This window comes from Orbicella franksi, chromosome 15 (genome assembly GCF_964199315.1).
Source record: "Orbicella franksi chromosome 15, jaOrbFran1.1, whole genome shotgun sequence".
NCBI classification, from domain to species: domain Eukaryota; kingdom Metazoa; phylum Cnidaria; class Anthozoa; order Scleractinia; family Merulinidae; genus Orbicella; species Orbicella franksi.
Window position 1 is genome coordinate 18,692,081 of NC_138159.1, and position 20,286 is coordinate 18,712,366.

At 42.3% G+C, this 20,286-nt stretch overlaps 2 protein-coding genes across 9 annotated transcripts; one reads left to right on the forward strand and one right to left on the reverse strand.

The window, feature by feature from the left end:
• Positions 1-93: 93 nt before the first annotated feature.
• LOC145469351 (uncharacterized) lies at positions 94-11,662 on the reverse strand. 8 transcript variants are annotated; one of them, XM_081453042.1, is made up of 6 exons: positions 10,779-11,492; positions 8,613-8,867; positions 5,274-5,477; positions 4,708-4,743; positions 3,050-3,133; positions 94-1,193 (listed from the first exon to the last, which is right to left on the reverse strand). In XM_081453042.1, the coding sequence occupies exons 1-6, from the start codon at positions 10,828-10,830 to the stop codon at positions 1,183-1,185; spliced, it is 642 nt and encodes a 213-aa protein (XP_081309168.1). In that variant the 5' UTR covers positions 10,831-11,492; the 3' UTR covers positions 94-1,182. The 8 variants fall into 8 exon arrangements, with proteins under 8 accessions (XP_081309168.1, XP_081309166.1, XP_081309169.1 ...); XM_081453040.1 differs by having other exon boundaries at positions 4,708-4,749; positions 10,779-11,488; XM_081453043.1 differs by lacking the exons at positions 94-1,193; positions 3,050-3,133; positions 4,708-4,743 and having other exon boundaries at positions 4,758-5,465; positions 8,613-8,655; positions 8,686-8,867; positions 10,779-11,662.
• A 6,867-nt stretch (positions 11,663-18,529) lies between these two features.
• LOC145470176 (uncharacterized) lies at positions 18,530-19,913 on the forward strand. The gene has a single exon (XM_081454009.1). The coding sequence runs from the start codon at positions 18,946-18,948 to the stop codon at positions 19,906-19,908; it is 963 nt and encodes a 320-aa protein (XP_081310135.1). The 5' UTR covers positions 18,530-18,945; the 3' UTR covers positions 19,909-19,913.
• The last annotated feature ends 373 nt before the right edge of the window (positions 19,914-20,286 follow it).

Here is a 20,286-nt window from a genome sequence, read left to right on the forward strand (position 1 = left end):
TTTTTTTCGTAAAAATAAGTATTAAGTCGAATCATCTTTTTTTTTAACAATATAGCCTACGAGTAGTCTTTCTTTCGCTTGGTCCGTAGAGCGAGACCGTAAAAAGACCGCAAGGAAAAAAATGACCGCGCGTAGTCTATAACCAATAAGGAATCGTTTCTGGAATGGATGAAAATCTTTTTTTCCAATAAAGGAACCCAATATAAGAAAAGCTCATGAAATTCTAGCCTGTTCTACTACCCACATTTTATCTACTGTTTCCGTGGATTCTGCTATGCAAACCTCCCGTCGTCATGAAGCGCTAGGAATGAATGATTATGCTTATTCAAGTAGCCCTGATCAAAGTAACTACAGTGCTGTGAGTTTAATACCGCTGGGCAGCATAAAAACTAGGCTCAATTTCTGCCGCTCTCTTGCGTCCAGTTTTCGTTCCTCCCTGAGAAGAATGGGAGGCGGGCTTGTTCATTTACTGCTGTTTGCTTGCGATTAGTATCTATTTACTGTTTGCTTGCGGTTAGCATTTAAGGAACGAAGGGGAAGGCGAATATATGTGTCCTACCGTGAATTATACTTTTTAGGGGTTAAAAGCGCGGTTTGTAACCTCAGGGGGGGTATTTAGCTACCCAGGGGCCCTACTCAGGGTATTTAGCCTCAAAAGGTCCTCAGCGAGAGCTTTTGCGTTACCTTTTAGGGTATTGAGCCAAAAAAAATATGACAGGAGATGTGTTAGGTAAGAATTGGTGCCTCTTAGGGGAGAAAAAATTTCTTCAAGCCACGCCCACAAAACAGGATCTTGGTACCTCTCAGGGGCTCTTTTCAAAATTTCCGACGACCACCCCGGTCTTTTTCATATGGGAGTCCCCCCCGGAATTCACCTACTTTGTTACGGGAGAGCTGGTATTTCTGATATTCATACCAAAACAGTCAGCAAATCAATCAATTAATCATTCAATTTATTTAAGTGAACAGTACGGTTAGCTTCTAAACATGTAATGTAATAGCAAAACACACAATATTTTTCCATAACAAAGATACATACACACATACAAACTTTATTGATGCTCCCTAAGTTGGTTTTTCAGCTCAATACAATTACAATTACAAATTTAATTGCTTGCATATAAGCGACCAGTTGCCTCTGCTTCGGAGCCAACGTCTGCCTTGATCGTCTTGTGAATCACCTCAAAATTCAACTACAAAGGCAAAAAGTATCGTCAGTATTCCCTGCGCTAACCACGTCACAGTGTGGGTTCCAGTGATATTTAACAATGGCTTTTGTCGCTATGTAGCACGAGTCATACTATCAAATCCAACTTCGCATTGGCCATCACGACTTGCAAATGAACAAACAAAATTGGGAAGTATTAAGTATTATTGCATGGCAACTGGTCCAAGATGAATAGCCTGATCACACACTATAACACGTAACTCGCTAACGCAACCACAAGTTAAAAACGAGAAATCTCACTTGTTCCCCGTAAGAATTTTGCGATACAGACCGTTAATGAATTAGCCAGAGGCTGGTTGTTTCAAAACTTTGCACAAAATAAAACAGCTAATATAAGCCTCTTACTGACTGAGCATGTGGGCCGTACTGGGGAATATTGACCCAAGAACGTGGCAGTACAGATCCTGCATAGGTCCTACAAAAACGAACTCCACCGAAAATATTTTCCAAATATGTGGACCCACGAACAGACATGTTTATAATCCATCAAATATTTTTGCTTGCACGCGATTGGTCTAAACGCATCACATGACTGAATATGTTCGGGCTTAAACTGGGGGATATGTTGCAAAACACATTTGAAGGTTAATATACACAATAGCCTCCATTTGACTCTAAAAATATGAACGTTATTTGTTCCTCAAAGCTCACAGTTTTTCTCGAGCTTTGCTCTTGGAAAACTGTTTGCCTCTGGAAACAGAAAACGTCTGCAGACAAATATCTGAGCATATTTTTGCATCAAATGGAGGCTATTGTTTAGATACTTAGTATTTTTAAAGATATCTAGCTTGGTCGAAAAAAGTTTGTGAATGGCAGCCCATGCAAGTCCATTGACAGGGATGAGGAGGGGAAAGCAAATACCCCCAAAGGCCCCAAAATGTAGTTAGTAACCCTGCACTAAGCCTGCCAGCTTCTTTCTTTCCAGTCAAATAGCCTGCTTGCAAGCTCTTTCGAGTAAATAAGGTACACGTAACATATATGCTGGTCAAAATTTTGAAGAAAATCTCTCAAGGCATAATTTTCTTGCCATCGTATGTTGTTCTTGTTGTCTTTACTCCCCAACTATCCAAAGAGGTATAAAAGCATGCAGCAATTGAGAGAATTTAAAATGAAACTCGCTGGGAGATAGCAAAACAAAATTTTAAAACCCTAATTAAGTACAAGAACTGATTCACATTAGATACAGTGTGCTCATCCCAGTCTTCATCCTTTTCTGTGCTTGCCCTCACTCTGAAAAGCCATTATTTGGTCCCAGAGGGGGGTGGGGGTACTCCCAGAAAAAATTGGGTGGGGGTGCGTGGCCCACTTCCCAAAACCCTTACCCTATTTATGACCAAAATCTGCAATATTCCCTACCCTATTTATGACCTGACTAAAAATTCAAAACCCTATTTATGACCTAACCCTTAAATCAAAACCGTTTCAGACCTGCATTATAATTAGTTCCCCAGTTCAGGCCAATGTCAAATTACCGTTAACATAATTTGTGAAGGGCTTTTGTTGATTTTCTTTTCAATAATGGTGAAAAAGTGGCTTCTTCTTAAAAACATACCCATATCAAGGCTAGAGTGCAAAAACCATACCCTATTTATGACCAAAATGGCCCAAATCAGCTAAAATTGATACCCTACTTATGACCAAAACACCCGAAAAACCATACCCTTTTGGGGCCGCACATACCCATATAGCCCTTATAAGGGAGTACCCTCCACCCTCCCCCCCCCCCCCCGGGAATTGGGATCAAGAAGACCAGAGCAATTTAGTGGAAGCACGCCATTATAAATAAACATCAAATGCTTCCATGCATAGAAATCATCTCACCTAACCCATAATCATTCTCTCGATCATCCTCTGATTCCCACAGGTCTTCGGAATCTGCATAATCAATCTTGGAATTCTTTTCATCTGCAAGGAAGTTTAAAACCTCTAGCTTGTTTTCACTAGTCTTGCTATCAAGCTGTTATGGAAGTCTGATTGTTGTGCTCCACCCACTGGTGCAGACCCCTGCAGCCACTCTGATTGATTGATTCTTCCAATTCTGCTTCTAGCTCTGACAATCTAGTTTTTCACAAACTATACTTTCCTACTCTGATTCTGTCGAGCTTAAAAACTCCCCTTACAACTCTGATTTGCTATTCTCACTGATTAAAAAGAACTCTTATGATAATGACTATGTTGCTATAGTGACAACCAGCCTTTTGATGATGACTGGTGACCTGTGTCAAGCTGAGTCACATAGTTACACTGGGTTTGTTGTGTTGCATTTATGATCAAAACAACTGAGTTTAAGACAGAAGGTTCATAAACAAAGTTTCTGAGAGGGGTGTACTGAACACATCCAGATTGATTATGTGTTCAGTGTTACAATTAAATGTAAGTTAAATGTTGATCATGAAATTCTTTGCAATAATGAATCACAAAACAGTAATGTTTGATGTTTTTGTGGCAACCATGGTGTTGAAGGTTTTGGTAAGTATTCAATGTATACCTTGCCTTTTTTACTCTATCTTTCTAATTTTTGGGTAACTAGGGATAGAACATGCATGTCATGGTTTAATGAATTACCGTAAACTTCCCAAAGTAATGAACCTCTTTGCTTTCTGAATTGGCAGCCTTTGGGGCTCTTTACTTTTTGTTTTGTTTTTTTTTGGGGGGGGGGGTCGTTACTGTCAGGGGGGGTGCTACTTTCTGGGAGCAAAAAATGTTACATGAAGTTGGTACAATAGAGCTCTTTTTTCCAAAATTAAAGATGGAAATTTGTAAATACCATTTTTAAAACATCAAATTAAATTCTTCATTTCAGTGTAAAGCTATGTTGCTGCCACGAGGGTGGGCTCTTCATGACTAGACTGTGTTGTCAGTGGTCAGCACAAAAGCCAGGCAGATACCATTAACTGTTTCAACTTCCTGATGCACTGCTGTGTTTAAGTCTGCTTTAACAATATCTCAGTGTGTTGGTTGAGTTTTCAATTTAATTTGAAGAAACATTCATTTTACATGTAATACGCTCTTGTTGAAAATGATACAGAGTTGTCAATTTTAGTTTAAAGAAAAGTTCCTGTTAGTACATTCCTGTTACTTGATGAAATTCTACGGTTTTTGTTTTAACACAGCGCAACATGAACTGACAAAGCATGAATTGACATTTTACGTACAACGCTTCATGGCATAGGCAATACCTTCCTTTGTTGTAGAGTGCCTGAAATCAAGTAATCGTATGGTAACTTTCAGCTGACTAATGATTGGAAGAATAAATATACCACTGAACGTTGGCCTCATTATTTTCGGGTTTGGGGGGGGGGGTGGGGATTTTGTTGGGCTTGCTACTTTCGGAGGGCTTGCTACATTCCGATGTTGCTACTTTTGGGAGTTAATAGCCACCACAATTTTTTGACATCACTTTCAGGAGCTGCTACTTTTGGGGGGTCATTACCCTCTGAGGCTTACGGTAAACCACAAAAATGTTTTTGTCTACAAACCATTTGAGTCATAAGCATCCTCGTAACTGACGAGAGCTTCTTCTGTTTAATGGAAAATATAAAGGTAAATGAGACACTAAACTATATGTCCCTTCAAAACATACACATAACCTTTGTATTTATCTTCTCTATTATAGGGAAAACTCTGTTAAAGTGCTACTATAATCAAATTTTTAACCCTGGAAGTTTTTAGCTGCCTACAACATAGAATTCCACAAAAGATTAAGATTACAGTAAGAATATAAGAAAAATGTGTCTGAAAATAATATAGTTTAAAAAAACATATTATAGGACGATGGCATGCTATACGCTAATTTACAAAAGTAAGTGACTACTTACTTCCAATGACATAAGTAAGTGACTTCTTACCTCCAATGACCTCTCTTGCATTACATAATTTTACTGACTGTATGTAAACTGGCTTTTCAAACTTGTTTTAAGTAAACTCAGTCTTAGTAAGCCTTGTATTAAGCACGAAAAATATAACCTAATTTTGGCTTTTGATTTTTGAAATAGGCCATATGAAAATGTTCTGATTGAAAGTCTAAAGTAAACTGAAGACACACCGTCTTCTTCTTCTTCTTCTTCTTCTTCTTCTTCTTCTTCTTCTTCTTCTTCTTCTTCTTCGTCTTCTGCTCCTGCTCCTGCTCCTGCTCCTGCTCCTGCTCCTGCTCCTGCTCCTGCTTCTGCGTCTTCTTCTGCTGCCTCTGCCTCTACCTCTACCTCTGCCTCTGCCTCTACCTCTGCCTCTACCTCTGCTGCTGCTTCTTCTTCATAAACAAAATATGAATTGTTTTCATAAAAACGCAAACTAAGTAACTTAATTTACACAAAGAAACTTTGTAAAAAGCTCCCTACTCCATTTACATTGGCTCCCGATAGTTTTACAACCAAGTGCATGTTAAAAACGAAAGCTTCACTGTTCTTTGCATGCTCAAGGGAAAATCCCAACCTGAGGATTTTTTTGATATTTTATCATGTCAGCAAGACCACAAAAAAGCTAATAAGTTGAGGTTAAATTCAGTAAAATGTAGCAGCAGACTGGTTATAACTATTTTCCTTTTCTTGTCACTTATTCTATCTGTTATTTAGGTTAACAAAAAGGAAGAAGACATGAAAAAAAGGCAATTAAGAACCTGCTAATACAATCTCTTCATTTATCATGCTTAATATTTGTTAACTGGCTGGCATGGAATCAGTGTACAAAGAAAATTTTGGATGATTTCACAGAAGAAAATTCACATCCATGCCCAAGATACCCAATCTGAGTCCATTTGTCTACGGCATTTGATGAACACCAGCAACACTGAAATAAATAAATGCAGAAAATAGCCCAAAGAGAGTACACTCGCTGACTGATTAAAAATCGTGTTTCTATTAAACAATTAGGTTATGAGCTCAAGATTTCTACCACACATAAAAATCGAGAACGTATAATCTAACTGTTTTAGAATAAATCTACTAGCCATTCAAAACTTTTTCTAAAGACTCTCCACAGACACTTCGAAAACGCCAAGAAGGGGACCTCATTTTGTTAACAAGGGTACACAGCTAAGCCACTCACTATCTATCACAGAATAGATAGTGATTAACATAGCCAATCAGAGAACGACATTCATGATAGAATGCTAGTAGATTTATACTAAAACTTGATAGAAACACAGAACTAACATGAGCTGTTGACATAATGATGGTGTGAACAACAAGAATTTACATTTTGATGATCAAAGTAAACAAGTTGCTTTCTTTTTTCGACAGGGTATTTTCTAAAAGAAATAGAAAACATGTTCTCCGTGTTAATTAGTTATAGAAACACTTGTGAAAGTTTGGGAGAGCTTGAAAAAGCTGAGGAAACACTCACCTGTCAGCTCATGTTCCCACAACATGTATGTTTTCTATTTCTTAAATAGAACTTTTCATAGAGCTTTACAACTGTACAGCACTATATCTTTTTTCTTGTGCTCTTAAAACTAAAACTCCCTCTGTGCTTTTTTGTTACACTGACTCTTGAACTACTAACATTTCTGCCAGCCTTTCAAGAGTATTGCAATGGAAACTAGTGTTAACTTGTAAAATACTCAGGGCTGCAGGGCTCGAAAAAAGAGCCATCCAGTTGTCTGGGACAAGTAGATTTTTCTCTTGCATGGGCAAGTAACTTTTCATTCTCACTTGCACACTGGGCAAGGGCCCAGGCAAGTTGTCTGCCAACTAAATTAACAAAACTGTAGACTAGGACTTGCCCAGGACAAGCAAAAATTGGGTGCTGCTTTTCCCAAGGGCAAGCTGGATATTCAGGGGTTTTTTCGAGCCCTGGGCTACATCATAGAGCTAAGAATTTTCAAAATAGTGCACCCTGAGTCAATAATAGTTGCTCACCCTCAGCGGTTCTGTGCACTTGGGTACAAGTGCATATTTTTTCCTCTTTCATCTAAGTCATATACACTGTAATATTTACACCACACACCCCACCAGATAAAACTTGTCAAAACAATGTGTTGATCAATTTGAAGTTTCAACATCCCTCCAGGCAACCCACAAGCATTTGACTTTTGTCCGTGCCCAAGCAGTAGGGAATTTGATACAAAAGGCCTTCTCAAGGGTGGAGAATTTGAACCCCGCCTGGGTGGAGTGGGGAATTTGAAGTCTTTCCAGTGGAATGCACGTGGTTGTTCCGGGTACAGAGAAGTTTAAAGGAAAAATGTGCGCTTTCATTAGTGAATGGTTGACAGGCTGAGGGCTGCAAAAGCTTTGCAGCATTTTTGAAGGTGTGTTTAAAAACTAGAGTGTATTTGAGTTATGTGATCCTCAGCACCAGTTTTCCAAAATACCAATTGTTTCCAAGTCAAATCACTATATTTGGAACCTCTTGTAAGCAACCACACACATTTTTAGAGCTAGAAGTTTGAAATTTTCTTTTGCTTTAATAACCTCCCATAAGCAACCACTTGACAGAGAATAGAGCAGAAATTGGATACTAAGGCATTGTAACATAAGCATATTGCTGGTAAGGAACAAAGCCAAGTGCAGAAACAAACGAGTTCCAAAATTAACTTTTTACACGAATAAAACATTTAAACTACGAGGTAAGTCTCTGTAGTTACCATATGCTAATGAGGCAAACTTTTGACCCAATACGGTCTAAGCTAGAGCTCGTAAGCGACCACCTAGGCATGGCATTTTGGGTGGTCGCTTACAGGAGGTTCAACTGTATTACTATTACTATTAGTTTAATATATTACTATTACTATTATTATTATTTTATTATTGTTATTGTTGTTATTGATATTGTTATTGTTAATGTTAATTTGTTATTGTTATTGTTATCACTATTGTTATTACTATTATTATTATTATTATTATTATTATTGTAAATTTATTATTATCATTATTATTCATTGAAGTCTCATGATCAACCTCTATTCTGGAAGTTGCAATATAGCTACATAAGTTTTATTTGTCACTTGTCCAACATAAGTGACAATGATAGCTAGTCTGTACAGGATTATCTGTTATACTATTAATCTTAACAAAATAATAATAATAATAATAGATTGATATAGCGCTAAAATTAAACAATATTCTAAAGCACTTTACAATGTAAGATTAAGATTGCAGTAAAAATATAAGAAAAATGTGTCTGAAAATAATACAATTTAAAAAAGTAAGTGACTTCTTACTTCCAGTGACCTAAGTAAGTGACTCCTTACTTTCAATGACCTCTCTTGCATTACATGATTTTTCTGACTGTATGTAAATTGGCTTTTCAAACTTGTTTTAAGTAAACTCAGTCTTAGTAAGCTTTGTATTAAGCACGAAAAATATACCATAATTTTGGCTTTTGATTTTTGAAACGTGGCCATATGAAAATGCCCTGATTGATAGTTTTAAGTAAACTGAAGACACACCTTCTCCTTCTCCTCCTTCCCCTGCTCCTCCTCCTCCTCCTCCTGCTCCTGCTGCTGCTGCTGCTCCTGCTCTTGCTCCTGCTCCTGCTCCTGCTCCTGCTCCTGCTCCTGCTCCTGCTCCTGCTCCTGCTGCTCCTTCTCCTGCTCCTGCTCCTGCTCCTTCTCCTTCTCCTCCTCCTTCTTCTTCTTCTGCCTCTGCCTCTGCCTCTGCCTTTACTTCTGCCTCTCTCTCTGCCTCTGCTGCTGCTGCTTCTTCTTCATAAACAAAATATGAATTGTTTTCATAAAAAACGCAAACTAAGTAATTTAATTTACACAAAGAAACTTTGTAAAAAGCTCCCTACTCCATTTACATTGGTTCCCTATTGTTTTACAACCAAGTGCATGTTAAAAACGAAAGCTTCACTGTTCTTTGCATGCTCAAGAGAAAATCCCAACCTGAGGATTTTTTTGATATTTTATAATGTCAGCAAGACCACAAAAAAGTTAATAAATTGAGGTTAAATTCAGTAAAATGTAGCAGCGGACTGGTTATAACTATTTTCCTTTTCTTGTCACTTATTCTATCTGTTATTTAGGTTAACAAAAAGGAAGAAGACATGAATAAATGGCAATTAAGAAATTGCTAATACAATCTCTTCATTTATCATGCTTAATATTTGTTAACTGGCTGGCATGGAATCAGTGTACAAAGAAAATTTTGGATGATTTCACAGAAGAAAATTCACATCCATGCCCAAGATACCCAATCTGAGTCCATTTGTCTACGGCATTTGACGAACAACAGCAACACTGAAATAAATAAATGCAGAAAATAGCCCAAAGAGAGTACACTCGCTGACTGGTTAAAAGTCGTGTTTCTATTAAACAATTAGGTTATGAGCTCGAGATTTCTATCACGTATAAAACTCGAGAGCGAATAATCTAATTGTTTTAGTTTAAATCTACTAGTCATTCAAAACTTTTTCATAAGACTCTCCACAGACACTTTGAAAACGCCAAGAAGGGGACGTCATTTTGTTAACAAGGGTACACAGCTACGCCACTCACTATCTATTCTGTGATAGATAGTGAGTAGCGTAGCCAATCAGAGAACAGCATTCATGATAGAATGCTAGTAGATTTATACTAAAACTTGATAGAAACACAGAACTAACATGAGCTGTTGACATAATGATGGTGTGAGCAACGAGAATTTACATTTTGATGATCAAAGTAAACAAGTTGTTTTCTTTTTTCGACAGGGTATTTTCTAAAAGAAATAGAAAACGTGTTCTCCGTGTTAATTCCATTGAGTTATAGAAACACTTGTGAAAGTTTGGGAGAGCTTGAAAAAGCCGAGGAAACACTCACCTGTCAGCTCGTGTTCCCACAACACGTATGTTTTCTATTTCTTAAATAGAACTTTTCATAGAGCTTTACAACTGTACTTCAACATATCTTTTTTCTTGTGTTCTTAAAACTAAAACTACCTCTGTGTTTTGTTACACTAACTCTTGAACTTCCAACATTTCTGCCGGCCTTTCAAGAGTACTGCAATGGGAACTAGTGTTAACTTGTAAAATACTCAGGGCTGCAGGGCTCGAAAAAAGAGCCATCCAGTTGTCTGGGACAAGTAGATTTTTCTCTTGCATGGGCAAGTAACTTTTCATTCTCACTTGCACACTGGGCAAGGGCCCAGGCAAGTTGTCTGCCAACTAAATTAACAAACATGTAGACTGTAGGAGGTGGACCAGGGATGAAACCAGGAATGAAACCAGGAATGAAACCAGGGGTACTTACCATTTACATGGGAAAACCGGAAATTCCAGTTGGAAAATCAAATGGTTCGCGCCATTCCGTTTGGGAAGCTTCAGAAAATATGGACTGTGATTTGAGGTGATGCTATTTTTCTGCTCTTTTAAGTCTCTCTAGCTGATGTGGATATACTTTATAGTGATTCCCTCTCCCACAACGTGACATTCAACTGTTTAATGTTTATAACTGAAATTTCCAACCGGATGGTTTCTGTAAATGGTAAGCACCCCAGGACTTGGACCGGGACCTGGACTTCGCACGAAAACTTACAGCTACGTTTAAAAATATGTAACCTAACACCATAGTTAGTAGAGGAGTCTCCTCTACTAACTATGCTCACACTTTAGATAATTACACTGAAAGTCTCACCTCTTACTCCTTCTGCCCGAGTATTATGCTCCTCTAAAATAGAATCCTGCATATCAACAGCATTTAAATCTTCCTGCGACCACAAACTCCGACGTGCTTTTGTCCGAGTCTTTCCTCAATTTAAGGCACAGGACCGCTGAGATCCCGTTCGCGCGGTGAAATCTTGACTCGACAACATGCAACGTGATTGGTTTTGATTGCCACTGCCTACATATGGTCATCCTTTGTTCTTCCTTCACGTGAACGAAGCTATGATTCAACTATGATCGTAACCAATACATAGAGACATATTGTAGATCGCTGTATCGTGGTGACATCTGGTGATATATAAGCTTGTAACTACTGGAGCACAGAGAAGAAACATTTTCTTGTTCTTTTGTGTGTGCCTGTTTCTTTTTTTCGCTTGAAAACCAAGCTGCGACCATCTCTGCGTATCAGATGATTCAATGGAGATTTGATATCTTGCAAAGCCGCGCCATCATAATTCGTATAAAGTATTCTTGAGACACTTCCATGCCTTGCACCGTGTTAAATGTTGTTAAAAAGAAGTAGAACTTGTACCAGTTTCCTATGGTATTGAAGAGGCCCAGTGGAATAACTTTACAAGCGAGCACTTCACTGAAAAACTCGACATAACACAAACTAAAACCTGCTGTTTAAACCTGCTCGGTTCAATCTCGTTCCCAGAGTCTTCGTTCCCCTTGACCAGCGGTCGGAAAACGAGCTCGCTCTCCTCGTTCCCAGAGCCCACCTGTCTTTTGGTCAGCGCCAAGTCACGGCGCATGCGTGGCTTAGGTTAAAACATGGTAATCTCATTCCCAGAGCGCACGTGTCTTTTGTACAAACAGCGGATCTTTGCAAATGGCTTTTTGTCTGCATGGGTGCTCACTGTAGCATACCTAATAACAAGTAAGAAAGGATCTAGAGCAGTTTTGAGTGTCGTAATCCGTCTGGCCAATTATTAAGAACACAGGCAACCCAATGAACCAATCAAAACTTGAAGTTAAAACGTTGCTGACGCGAAGTGCGGGAAAAGTTTGCAAACGAGTCAAATGGCTTTAAATTTACTTCGGATTAGATGAAAATGTAGTGTGAGTCTTTTTAAGGGCCCATTAACCGATTCATGCGCGCGCTCGCGCGCGTTGCTATAGAGGTGAAATTTCACTTCCGGTCATTTACGTCAGCCTGAGCACGGAAAATAAAAACAACTCAAAAACTTGCAAATTCGCATCCATTTTAGATGTTTTTCTTTGTGTTTCGCAAAATGCAAAGTATAAAAAGTACAAGCAAAGACGTGTGGCTTTGTTTGATCTTACCGAAGTGCGCTGGAAGTAGTGTAAATTGCGCACGCGCTGATAGGGTAAATAGATATCGGGCGCACTTCCGGTTTCTTTAAATGCTAAAGGAAACGCGGTTTTTCATTAAATCCAGCCTTTTTCGACGAATTTCGATTAAAGCCAACGTTGGCAACATAGCTATGCATTCCTTTTTCGAAATCATGCTTTTTTCAGAAAATTACGAATTTTTCAATATTTTGAAATGCTCTCAAAATCTGACCTTTTAGAAATGAAACAAAATCGATGCATAGCGTAATGAGGATTTAAATTAAAATATTAAATCAATTAAAAAAAAAACCGAGAAAGTAATTTGCCTGGGAGCCTTTGCATTTTTTCTGTATTAGTCGCATGACCATGGGCGTGGCCTGATGACGTCATCACTAGTGTTACTGGTCATGAAAAAGTTGAAACACATGAAATAACTCTGAACTAAATGAGGAGGTTAGATGAGACTAAATTTTCCTTAGCAACGGCTCGAAAAGATCGGTTAATGGGCCCGTAAACCAAGGCACGCATGCGCCGTGAAACCGGAACTCCTAAAATCTTGCAGTCTGGAAATTGATTGCCGGTTTTCACATGACGTCACTAAAATTCAAACTACAAAACTGTTGATCCTCCTGACATTTTACTTCCATGATGTATAAGAGCAGCTGAAAACTAATATTCATACAAATTTTTGCTTCGAATGGGTTCTTGACACACATATAAAGTGGGGGTTCTGGCACAGTGGGCAGCAAGAGGGCAAAAAACAGTCCGAAAAAGCCCCCCAGCTCCTTCTCCTCAGACAAAGCTTCGGAGAAGGAGCTGGGGGGCTTTTTCGGACTGTTTTTTGCCCTCTTGCTGCCCACTGTGTCCAGAACCCCCACTTTATATGTGTGTGTGTGTGTGTGCTGTGCCAGAACTTAGTGTGTGCGCTGTGTCAGAACTGCGCGTGTGTGCTGTGCCAGAACTGCGCGTGTGTGCTGTGCCAGAACTTAGTGTGTGCGCTGTGCCAGAACTGCGCGTGTGTGCTGTGCCAGAACTGCGCGTGTGTGCTGTGCCAGAACTGAGGCATGAGCGCTGTGCCAGAGCTGTGTGTGTAACGCAACAGCAAAGCGAAAAAGCTGGTCCATCGTCCGTAAACAATATGCGGATGTGCCCTTCACTTGTTTGTACAAAACTGTGCCAGAAAATTTTTCCTATTGGAGAAGTGCACGCTCAGTGCATACTGCGCCGACATGTCTTCCTGTGGACTTTCCGAGGCCATTCAAAGTCTCCCTCCAGAGCTTCGTGAGATGATTCTCAAGGAGTACATAGCAGCAAAAATTAAGGAAAAAAACGAAATAGGGTGGGACAAGGTACACAAGAATATTTTAAAACTGCCTTTCTGCCGATACAGGGAGCAGATTGTGCCGATGGTAATTTGTTTCGAATATATGGACTGCTTCTTCGAGGAATGTTGTTTCCCCTGTTTCGAAAGTGGAACTATTCATAAAGCAACGCTAAACCCGCCGATAATACCTCTCATAGAAGCCACCCCTGAGTACAAGAATTTTTTAAAAGAATGCTCAGGGGACGGTTATGACTGGCACGAGTGGTTCCTTTTTGGCAGGGAGCGTTAGCGAAAAAGGCGGCGACGATATAACCTCTGTGTGAATAATTACATTAAAAATACACGGCTTCATTTGCATACCATAAAACGTGCTTGTCAGTGTTCACTTGATTGCGTTTCTCGTGAATTAATATTTCACGCCTGAGTGGCAGAGACAAGTGCGTGATATTACACGCGAAGTTGTTGAATGCTTTCATGACGCGGTTCCGGTTGAGGCGATACAGCTTCCCGTTGCGAATTCCTGAAGGCTTCAGTTTAAGCTCGTTGCATTCCTCTTGGCTTCAGTTGAAGCGATCAGGAATTTTCAAAGCCATCAGGAATGTTGAAGTCAAAAGGAATTTTACAAGCAGATTTCAATTTTTTGTCCACAGTTTGTTAGAATACTGTATTTCTTCTCGGCCTGGCCAATAAAATTTGCACTTTTCACCTTTTTTTGAGGAAAAATTGGGCACGAAACGCGGTAGAACAAAGAGACTTCACTAGAGCGATAAAAAGAAACAGCTGATCGGGGGGTTTTCCCTATTTCGCACATGACTGCGTCAGTGAGTAACCTTCTCGAAAGTTCAAGGCTATTTATGTGGCATGACAAATACCGCAATCACCTGTTTTTGACAAGACAAAGAGAGAGTTTTGTGTTTTTTCGCACGAAATTTAGTTCGAAGCGGGAGGTTTCGTGATTTTTTTTATCATTTCGGCTTCAAGTCTGCCGCGGATGTCTTTCTCAAGTTTTTGGACATCAACATCAGGAAGCTTTCTCGTTGATGGTTGGCGAAGCATCCTTGCTCGGACCTGATCTTTCAGAAAGTTATATTGCTGAAACTCCGAAAGGATAGTCTCGAACTCGTGGGAAGACACCTCGTTGTTGTTCAAAGCGTTCGAGAGAAGTCTCTTGACGGTGTCGCGCTTGGCAACGGCGAGCGTGGTGATCTCTTGATGCTTCTTGATCTTCGAGTCGAGCTTTTTGCTGGCGAGAATCATCGCAGACGAAACGAGAGCGAAGCATCCACCAGCGCCGCCAAGAGGAACGGCAGCCGGCAAGCCAACCACAGACAGAGCGGAGCCAAAACTCGCGCTGGAAAACGCTGCCGAGAGAACGCTGGAGCCGGCGGCGCCCCAATTAACGAACTTTCTCGCTCGTTTGTATTTTTTTGCGACGAGGCGATAGTGGTGGACCTCGCCGGCCAATGTGTTGGAAATCTCGTTGACCTTCTGCAAGCGGAAATTTTGAGAAGGCTCTGCCGCCACCACCGGATACAGTGGCTCAGCAGGCGGCGCGCTTGGAAGCGGCGCGCTTGGTGGCAACAGATTTGCCGAAGACATTGCATATATATAGAAATTTAATTTAACTCTAATTCAAAAAGAAGCGGCAGCCCATTGAAATCAGAGAGTTCACCGTTTTCATCTTTGACGCTAATTGTGATGCTATTTACGAACTCGCCTGTAGAGCAGTATCGCAAAACCTGTTGCGGAGAACCCTGGTAGCTTACCTTTTCAAAAGGGTTCCCTTTCACATCAAACGAGGCCAAGACATTTGACCTTTTGCCATTGAACAGATTCCGTTCTGTGTCGATCAAGTCGCAATGAATGAAATATGTAGCAGGAGAGCCAAGCTTTTTCACGAAAGCAAAGCTGTAAGCCGGAAACTTTCGCCCAATACCAAGCATATTGGATAAATCGCGATCAAATTCAATATTTTTTGCCCCAGAACCATAATTTCTGATTACAAGCTGGCCAAGAGGTTGATTAATCGCGGTTTTTAAAGATTTATATTGGTATTTTTCGAACAGACCCTCAATTTCTTTTGCCATTCTTTCTAAACTGTAGTGCCCTGGGACTATTTTACCGACTGATACAGCTCTGTCTTTATCTTTATCACCCAAGGTGGCCGAACCTTCTCTTGTCAAATTGTACCAGCTGTTGTACAAACTGCAAGAAATGAGTTTCATGAAAACGACTCTCGGTATCGGTCTTTCAAAATAGAGAGTCTCGCCGTTCTGTTGTGCGGCAATAGTGAGAACAACCATTTTTATATTCAACAAATAAAATTGTGTTCAAATAATATGGCGAATGTGTGGAAAGATCCAAACATTGTGATAAAAGACGCAATAGCCAAGACAAACGCATGGATAGAATTTGCAGCACATTTCCCCAAGGCCGATAGATCCCGTTTCATTGCTCAGGGGAATACCGACGGAAAAAACGTAACAGAAGAAATCTTTTTCAAAGAGGGTCCAGGCTCGCTTCAAAGCGTCTTCGGCTCAGACAAAAAATATTGGAGCGAGGAAATGAAAAAGGCGTTGGGTTTGGAAGACAAGCGCTCGGGGGCCATTGGAGGGTTTCCTTACCAGCTGGCGCCGCTTGGTTCAAAAGTTTCCTTGCCCATCCCTGCCGTACCTTTCGACGGTAAAGCGCAAAGTTTGAAAAAAATATTCGACGCCCCAATCCAAATATACGTCACGCCTGACCAACATTTCACAACGAAATTCCGAGAAATATTTCAAAACACCAAACTCAGGCACACGTCGGCAGTCGAATCAAAACGCTGGCTGGGAGGGCCTGACATGAAATATTGGCCGCAGCAGCTCAACTTCGCGGTTTTCTGCGCGACACAGGGGTGCGGAGTTTCTCGCGAAATCTTTGACAGCGGGATGGATCTCCCCCCGCAGATAAGAGCTTTCTACAAATTCCACGTGTACTTCACGGTTAGGCGCATTTTGTACCAGCTTGGAGGAATTCAGAGCATGAGCGCTTTGCCCGGAGACCCGCCGTTCAACCAATACAACAATCATTACGACGTCGCTTCGTACAAAAGGATATGCAGCGAGTTCGGCATTGCCCCCTCGAGCGATTTCCGCTTCACGCACGGGGAAAACCACGGTCTGGGAAGCGTTTACGTGTACGCGACCGGCGCGGACCCGTCGAAAACCGACTATAAATACCCGAGATGGAACAAATTCAGCGATGAAGGCGGCAAAGCTATAAATGGGGACTTGATCTATTACATCGAGCCGGGGGCCGCTTCAGATGCTCAAGCAGACTGGTTCGCGCCCAACACCGCGAACGGTTTGACGCAGGCGGGCTTGTCGAGAATCAACCAGTCAATCGAGGTTTTCGTTTACTGCGTCCTGGGCGCGCAAGTCAACGTCCGCAGCAGCATTCTCGGCTATGGCGGTCGGGCGAGAGAAGCCCAGAGCGAGTTCCTGGTGCTGATGGAAGACGCGATCAGACAGCCCGACTTGGCCGCGAGCGTGCAAAGGTACCAGCTCGCGGTGGACCAAGCGAAGGTCAGGCTCAATCTCGCTGTTGCCCCCATGGCGTGGCTCATGCCCGCGCAGATGATAATCAACACCGCAAGCACGATCGGTTACAACAACAAGCTGAAACAGGCGGTCTCCGGAATGAAACTGGGGGTGAATAACGAGGTAAACCCGGAGACAAAAAACGCTGGGCTCAAACACATGGCAGGCGGCCCGTAAAAAATTAACCCGCCCAATAGCCACCCGTCCAACCCGATTCACAAAGCTGCAACAGCCGAATCGGGGCGTGGTGTTCCACCCCACAGGAAACCAGCTTCGTCCGAAACTCAACAAGCGCAGCCACCGGCGCAAAAAAATTGAGCCCGAGGCTGCAGACAAAACGCCGCAGCACGAAGTTAACAAAACGGCGGTAATTGTCGGTGTTACTGGATTATCGGCGTTGCTGTTCACGGCTTGGCGCTAAGCTAACACTGCTTCTTAAAATATTTTTCGAACAACAAGGCCACCGCGGCAAGAATGAGAAGCCAGGTGTGCTCGGTCAGAAATCCGACGACTTGGCTGGCGGCTTTGAACAGGAAGCTCACAATCGAGCCAATCAGCCCGGGCAGCAGAGAGCCGAGTTTCGCGGCAATATCTTTGAGGCCGTTCCCCAAAGCTTTGCCGGTGGCTTTCAAACCTCTGGTGAGGACCCCGATGACAGCGCCGATTGTGGTCCCGGCGGCGAGAAGAATGGCGGTCAACGTCACGCCATATTTTTTGAAGATCTCCTTGACCCTTTCCAAGAGAGGCCGCCCCCTTTCCCTTTCCGCGATCTGAGTTTGCAAACGGGCGATCTCCTCGTTTCTTTCTGCAACTCTGTCTTCTGCGGCTTCTTTTTCAGAGGGCGAGGCATTCTCATCTTGGATGATCGCCTGGTCTTCCTCGTTTTGGCGCTGCAGCTCGCTTTCCTGCTCTTTCAGGGCGTCCAACGGTTTTGTTTGGTTGAGCCTTTCTTCCATGGCGTTTGTTTCACTTTCTTTTGCCGCGATTCTGGCCCTGAGACTGTCGACCTTTTCTTGTTCTTTTTCCACGTTTCTTGCTTTTTTTGTGAGCGAGTCTAAAGCTTTTTTCTCGTTTTCAAGATCGTTTTGATAGTTCTTTTTCAGTTCTTTGAGCCTATGCAGCTCTGCTTCACTTCAAGATTCGAACCATGTTCATCCTGAATGTCATCAATCTTAGCGTCGGTTTGCTCGATTTTGCGTCTCAGAACCTCCAATTCTTTCTTTTCTTGTTCTCTTTGCGAAGCGAGTTTTTCCACCTGTTGTAGTTGTTTCTCTGACTCTTTTTGTCTTTGTTTCATTTCTCTGATGGTGTCCCGGTCTTCCACAATGACATCTGCAGCTCTCGGCCCAATTTTGTCCGCAAACTTGTCCAAAAAACTTTGCGTGAAGTTTATCCCGTCCTCTTTCATAATCTTGTACTCGCCTCCACCCGTACCGACTGCAACAATTTTACCCTTGGTTTTCTCTTTGGTGCCTTTCATAATTGCAAAACTACTCTCTTTAAAGTTGGTAAAGACCCTTTTTAACCGTTCTATGACAAATTTCCGTTCCGAATCTGGTTCAAGCAAAGGGCTGTCTTCTCCAAAAAATGATGTCTCGGCATAAGAAGTGTCAGGCAGGCCGGACTGCTCGTGCCGCATAGAAGACATTTGCGTTTGTTCGCCCCCGTGGTAGGGGTCGCCAGGTTGGTAGGGAGTGGACGCCCAGCCGGGATGAAAAGGACGGGTCGTGTCACCCTCTTGTTCTCCATCACCATCATCGTCGTGGTCAATCCGTTTGTCAAGTTCCGGATCTTTGTAACCAAATTCGCCACCGCCTTCCGCCATAGCGATATATGTGAAGCCTGTTATTTTTAAATTAGAAAATTATCGCCCGCGTATATTATACAATGTCAGTTCCAGAGAACCTTCGCGCGACGTACAGTAAAAAACATTACACGGCATGCAGGCCGAGCGCGCGGTCAAGCGGATCACCTTTTCCCGCACTGAAGCCAACCCCGGCGAAACTCTGTACGTGCCCAAGCTGAACGTGAACGAGGTTCTGGTGCCGGGCTCGCTAGCGCTTGTGTTTAACATTGACCTTTCTGGAGGGCACGCCAACAACTTCCTTGTCCAGAACGTCACGCGGGCGCTTGTTGACAAGCTGCACGTGAAGTTTGGAGGCGAAACCCTGCAAGACACGGTCGGCTACGGCATCTACAAAATCTTTGAAGACCTTTTCCTTTCGCAGGAAGAAAGAGACAACAGGATCCTCGAAGGGATTCAGAGCGAAGATTTATGCAAGATCCGCTCAGGCGCGGGAGACAAGAAAACCTCGGGCGTCGACGCTGAAGAAAAGCTGAACGAGGTGTACGGGAGCAAGTACCGGATCAGGCTGGACCATCAGATCTTAACCGACCACGGCGTTTTCTACCCCCAGGCCCTTTACAAAGACCTCACGTTCGAAATAACCCTGGCTGAAGCTGCACATGTGGTCAAAGGCTCCGATACAACCAAGCTGAAATACAAGCTGACCAACATCCAGCTCGAGTACGATATGATCCGCAGCAAGACACTGGCAGACGAGGCGCATAGCGTTTACTCCAGCGGAAAAGAGTTCGCCTATGACCACGTGATGCGTTCCCAAGTGGTTACCTTCAAAAAAGACACCGACACGAGGAAGAACATCAAAATCGATGCCCAAAAAAGGTCGCTAAAAGCCCTCCTGCTACTGTTCATAGAGCCGTATGCTGATGGCGCCAGAGATTCAGAAAAATACGTCTTCCCGGATCTGACGAAAGTCAGCGTCACGATCAACGGCTCGCCCAACATGATTTACAACAACGGCGTCGAAGGCAAGGACATGTGGGAAGAGGCCCAACGCTTCTTCGTGAAGGAAAAAATAAAACCGAGCACATGGATGTGACAAAGTTTTACACCGGAGACAATTTCGGGCTTCTGATTGATATGCGCTCCATGGCGGACCAAGAAATTCATGGAAGTGGCAAGCGCATTGTGAACAGTACAGACGGTGTCCAGCTGGAAATCGAGAGGAAATCCGAAGGCTCAGGCAACGTGAACTGCCACGTATTCGTCATCGCTGACTCCCAGTTCAACATTATGGAAAGACAGCTAGAATCTGTACAGAATTGAATAGAACATGGACCCAAGCAAGATACCCTTCAACGCTCTCATCGTGGGGCCGACCAATTCAGGCAAATCGAGGTTCGTTGAGGACCAGCTCTACGGCCCTTTCCGCGGAAAGTTCGACTACATCGTGCTCATCTGCCCGACGTTCACGCAC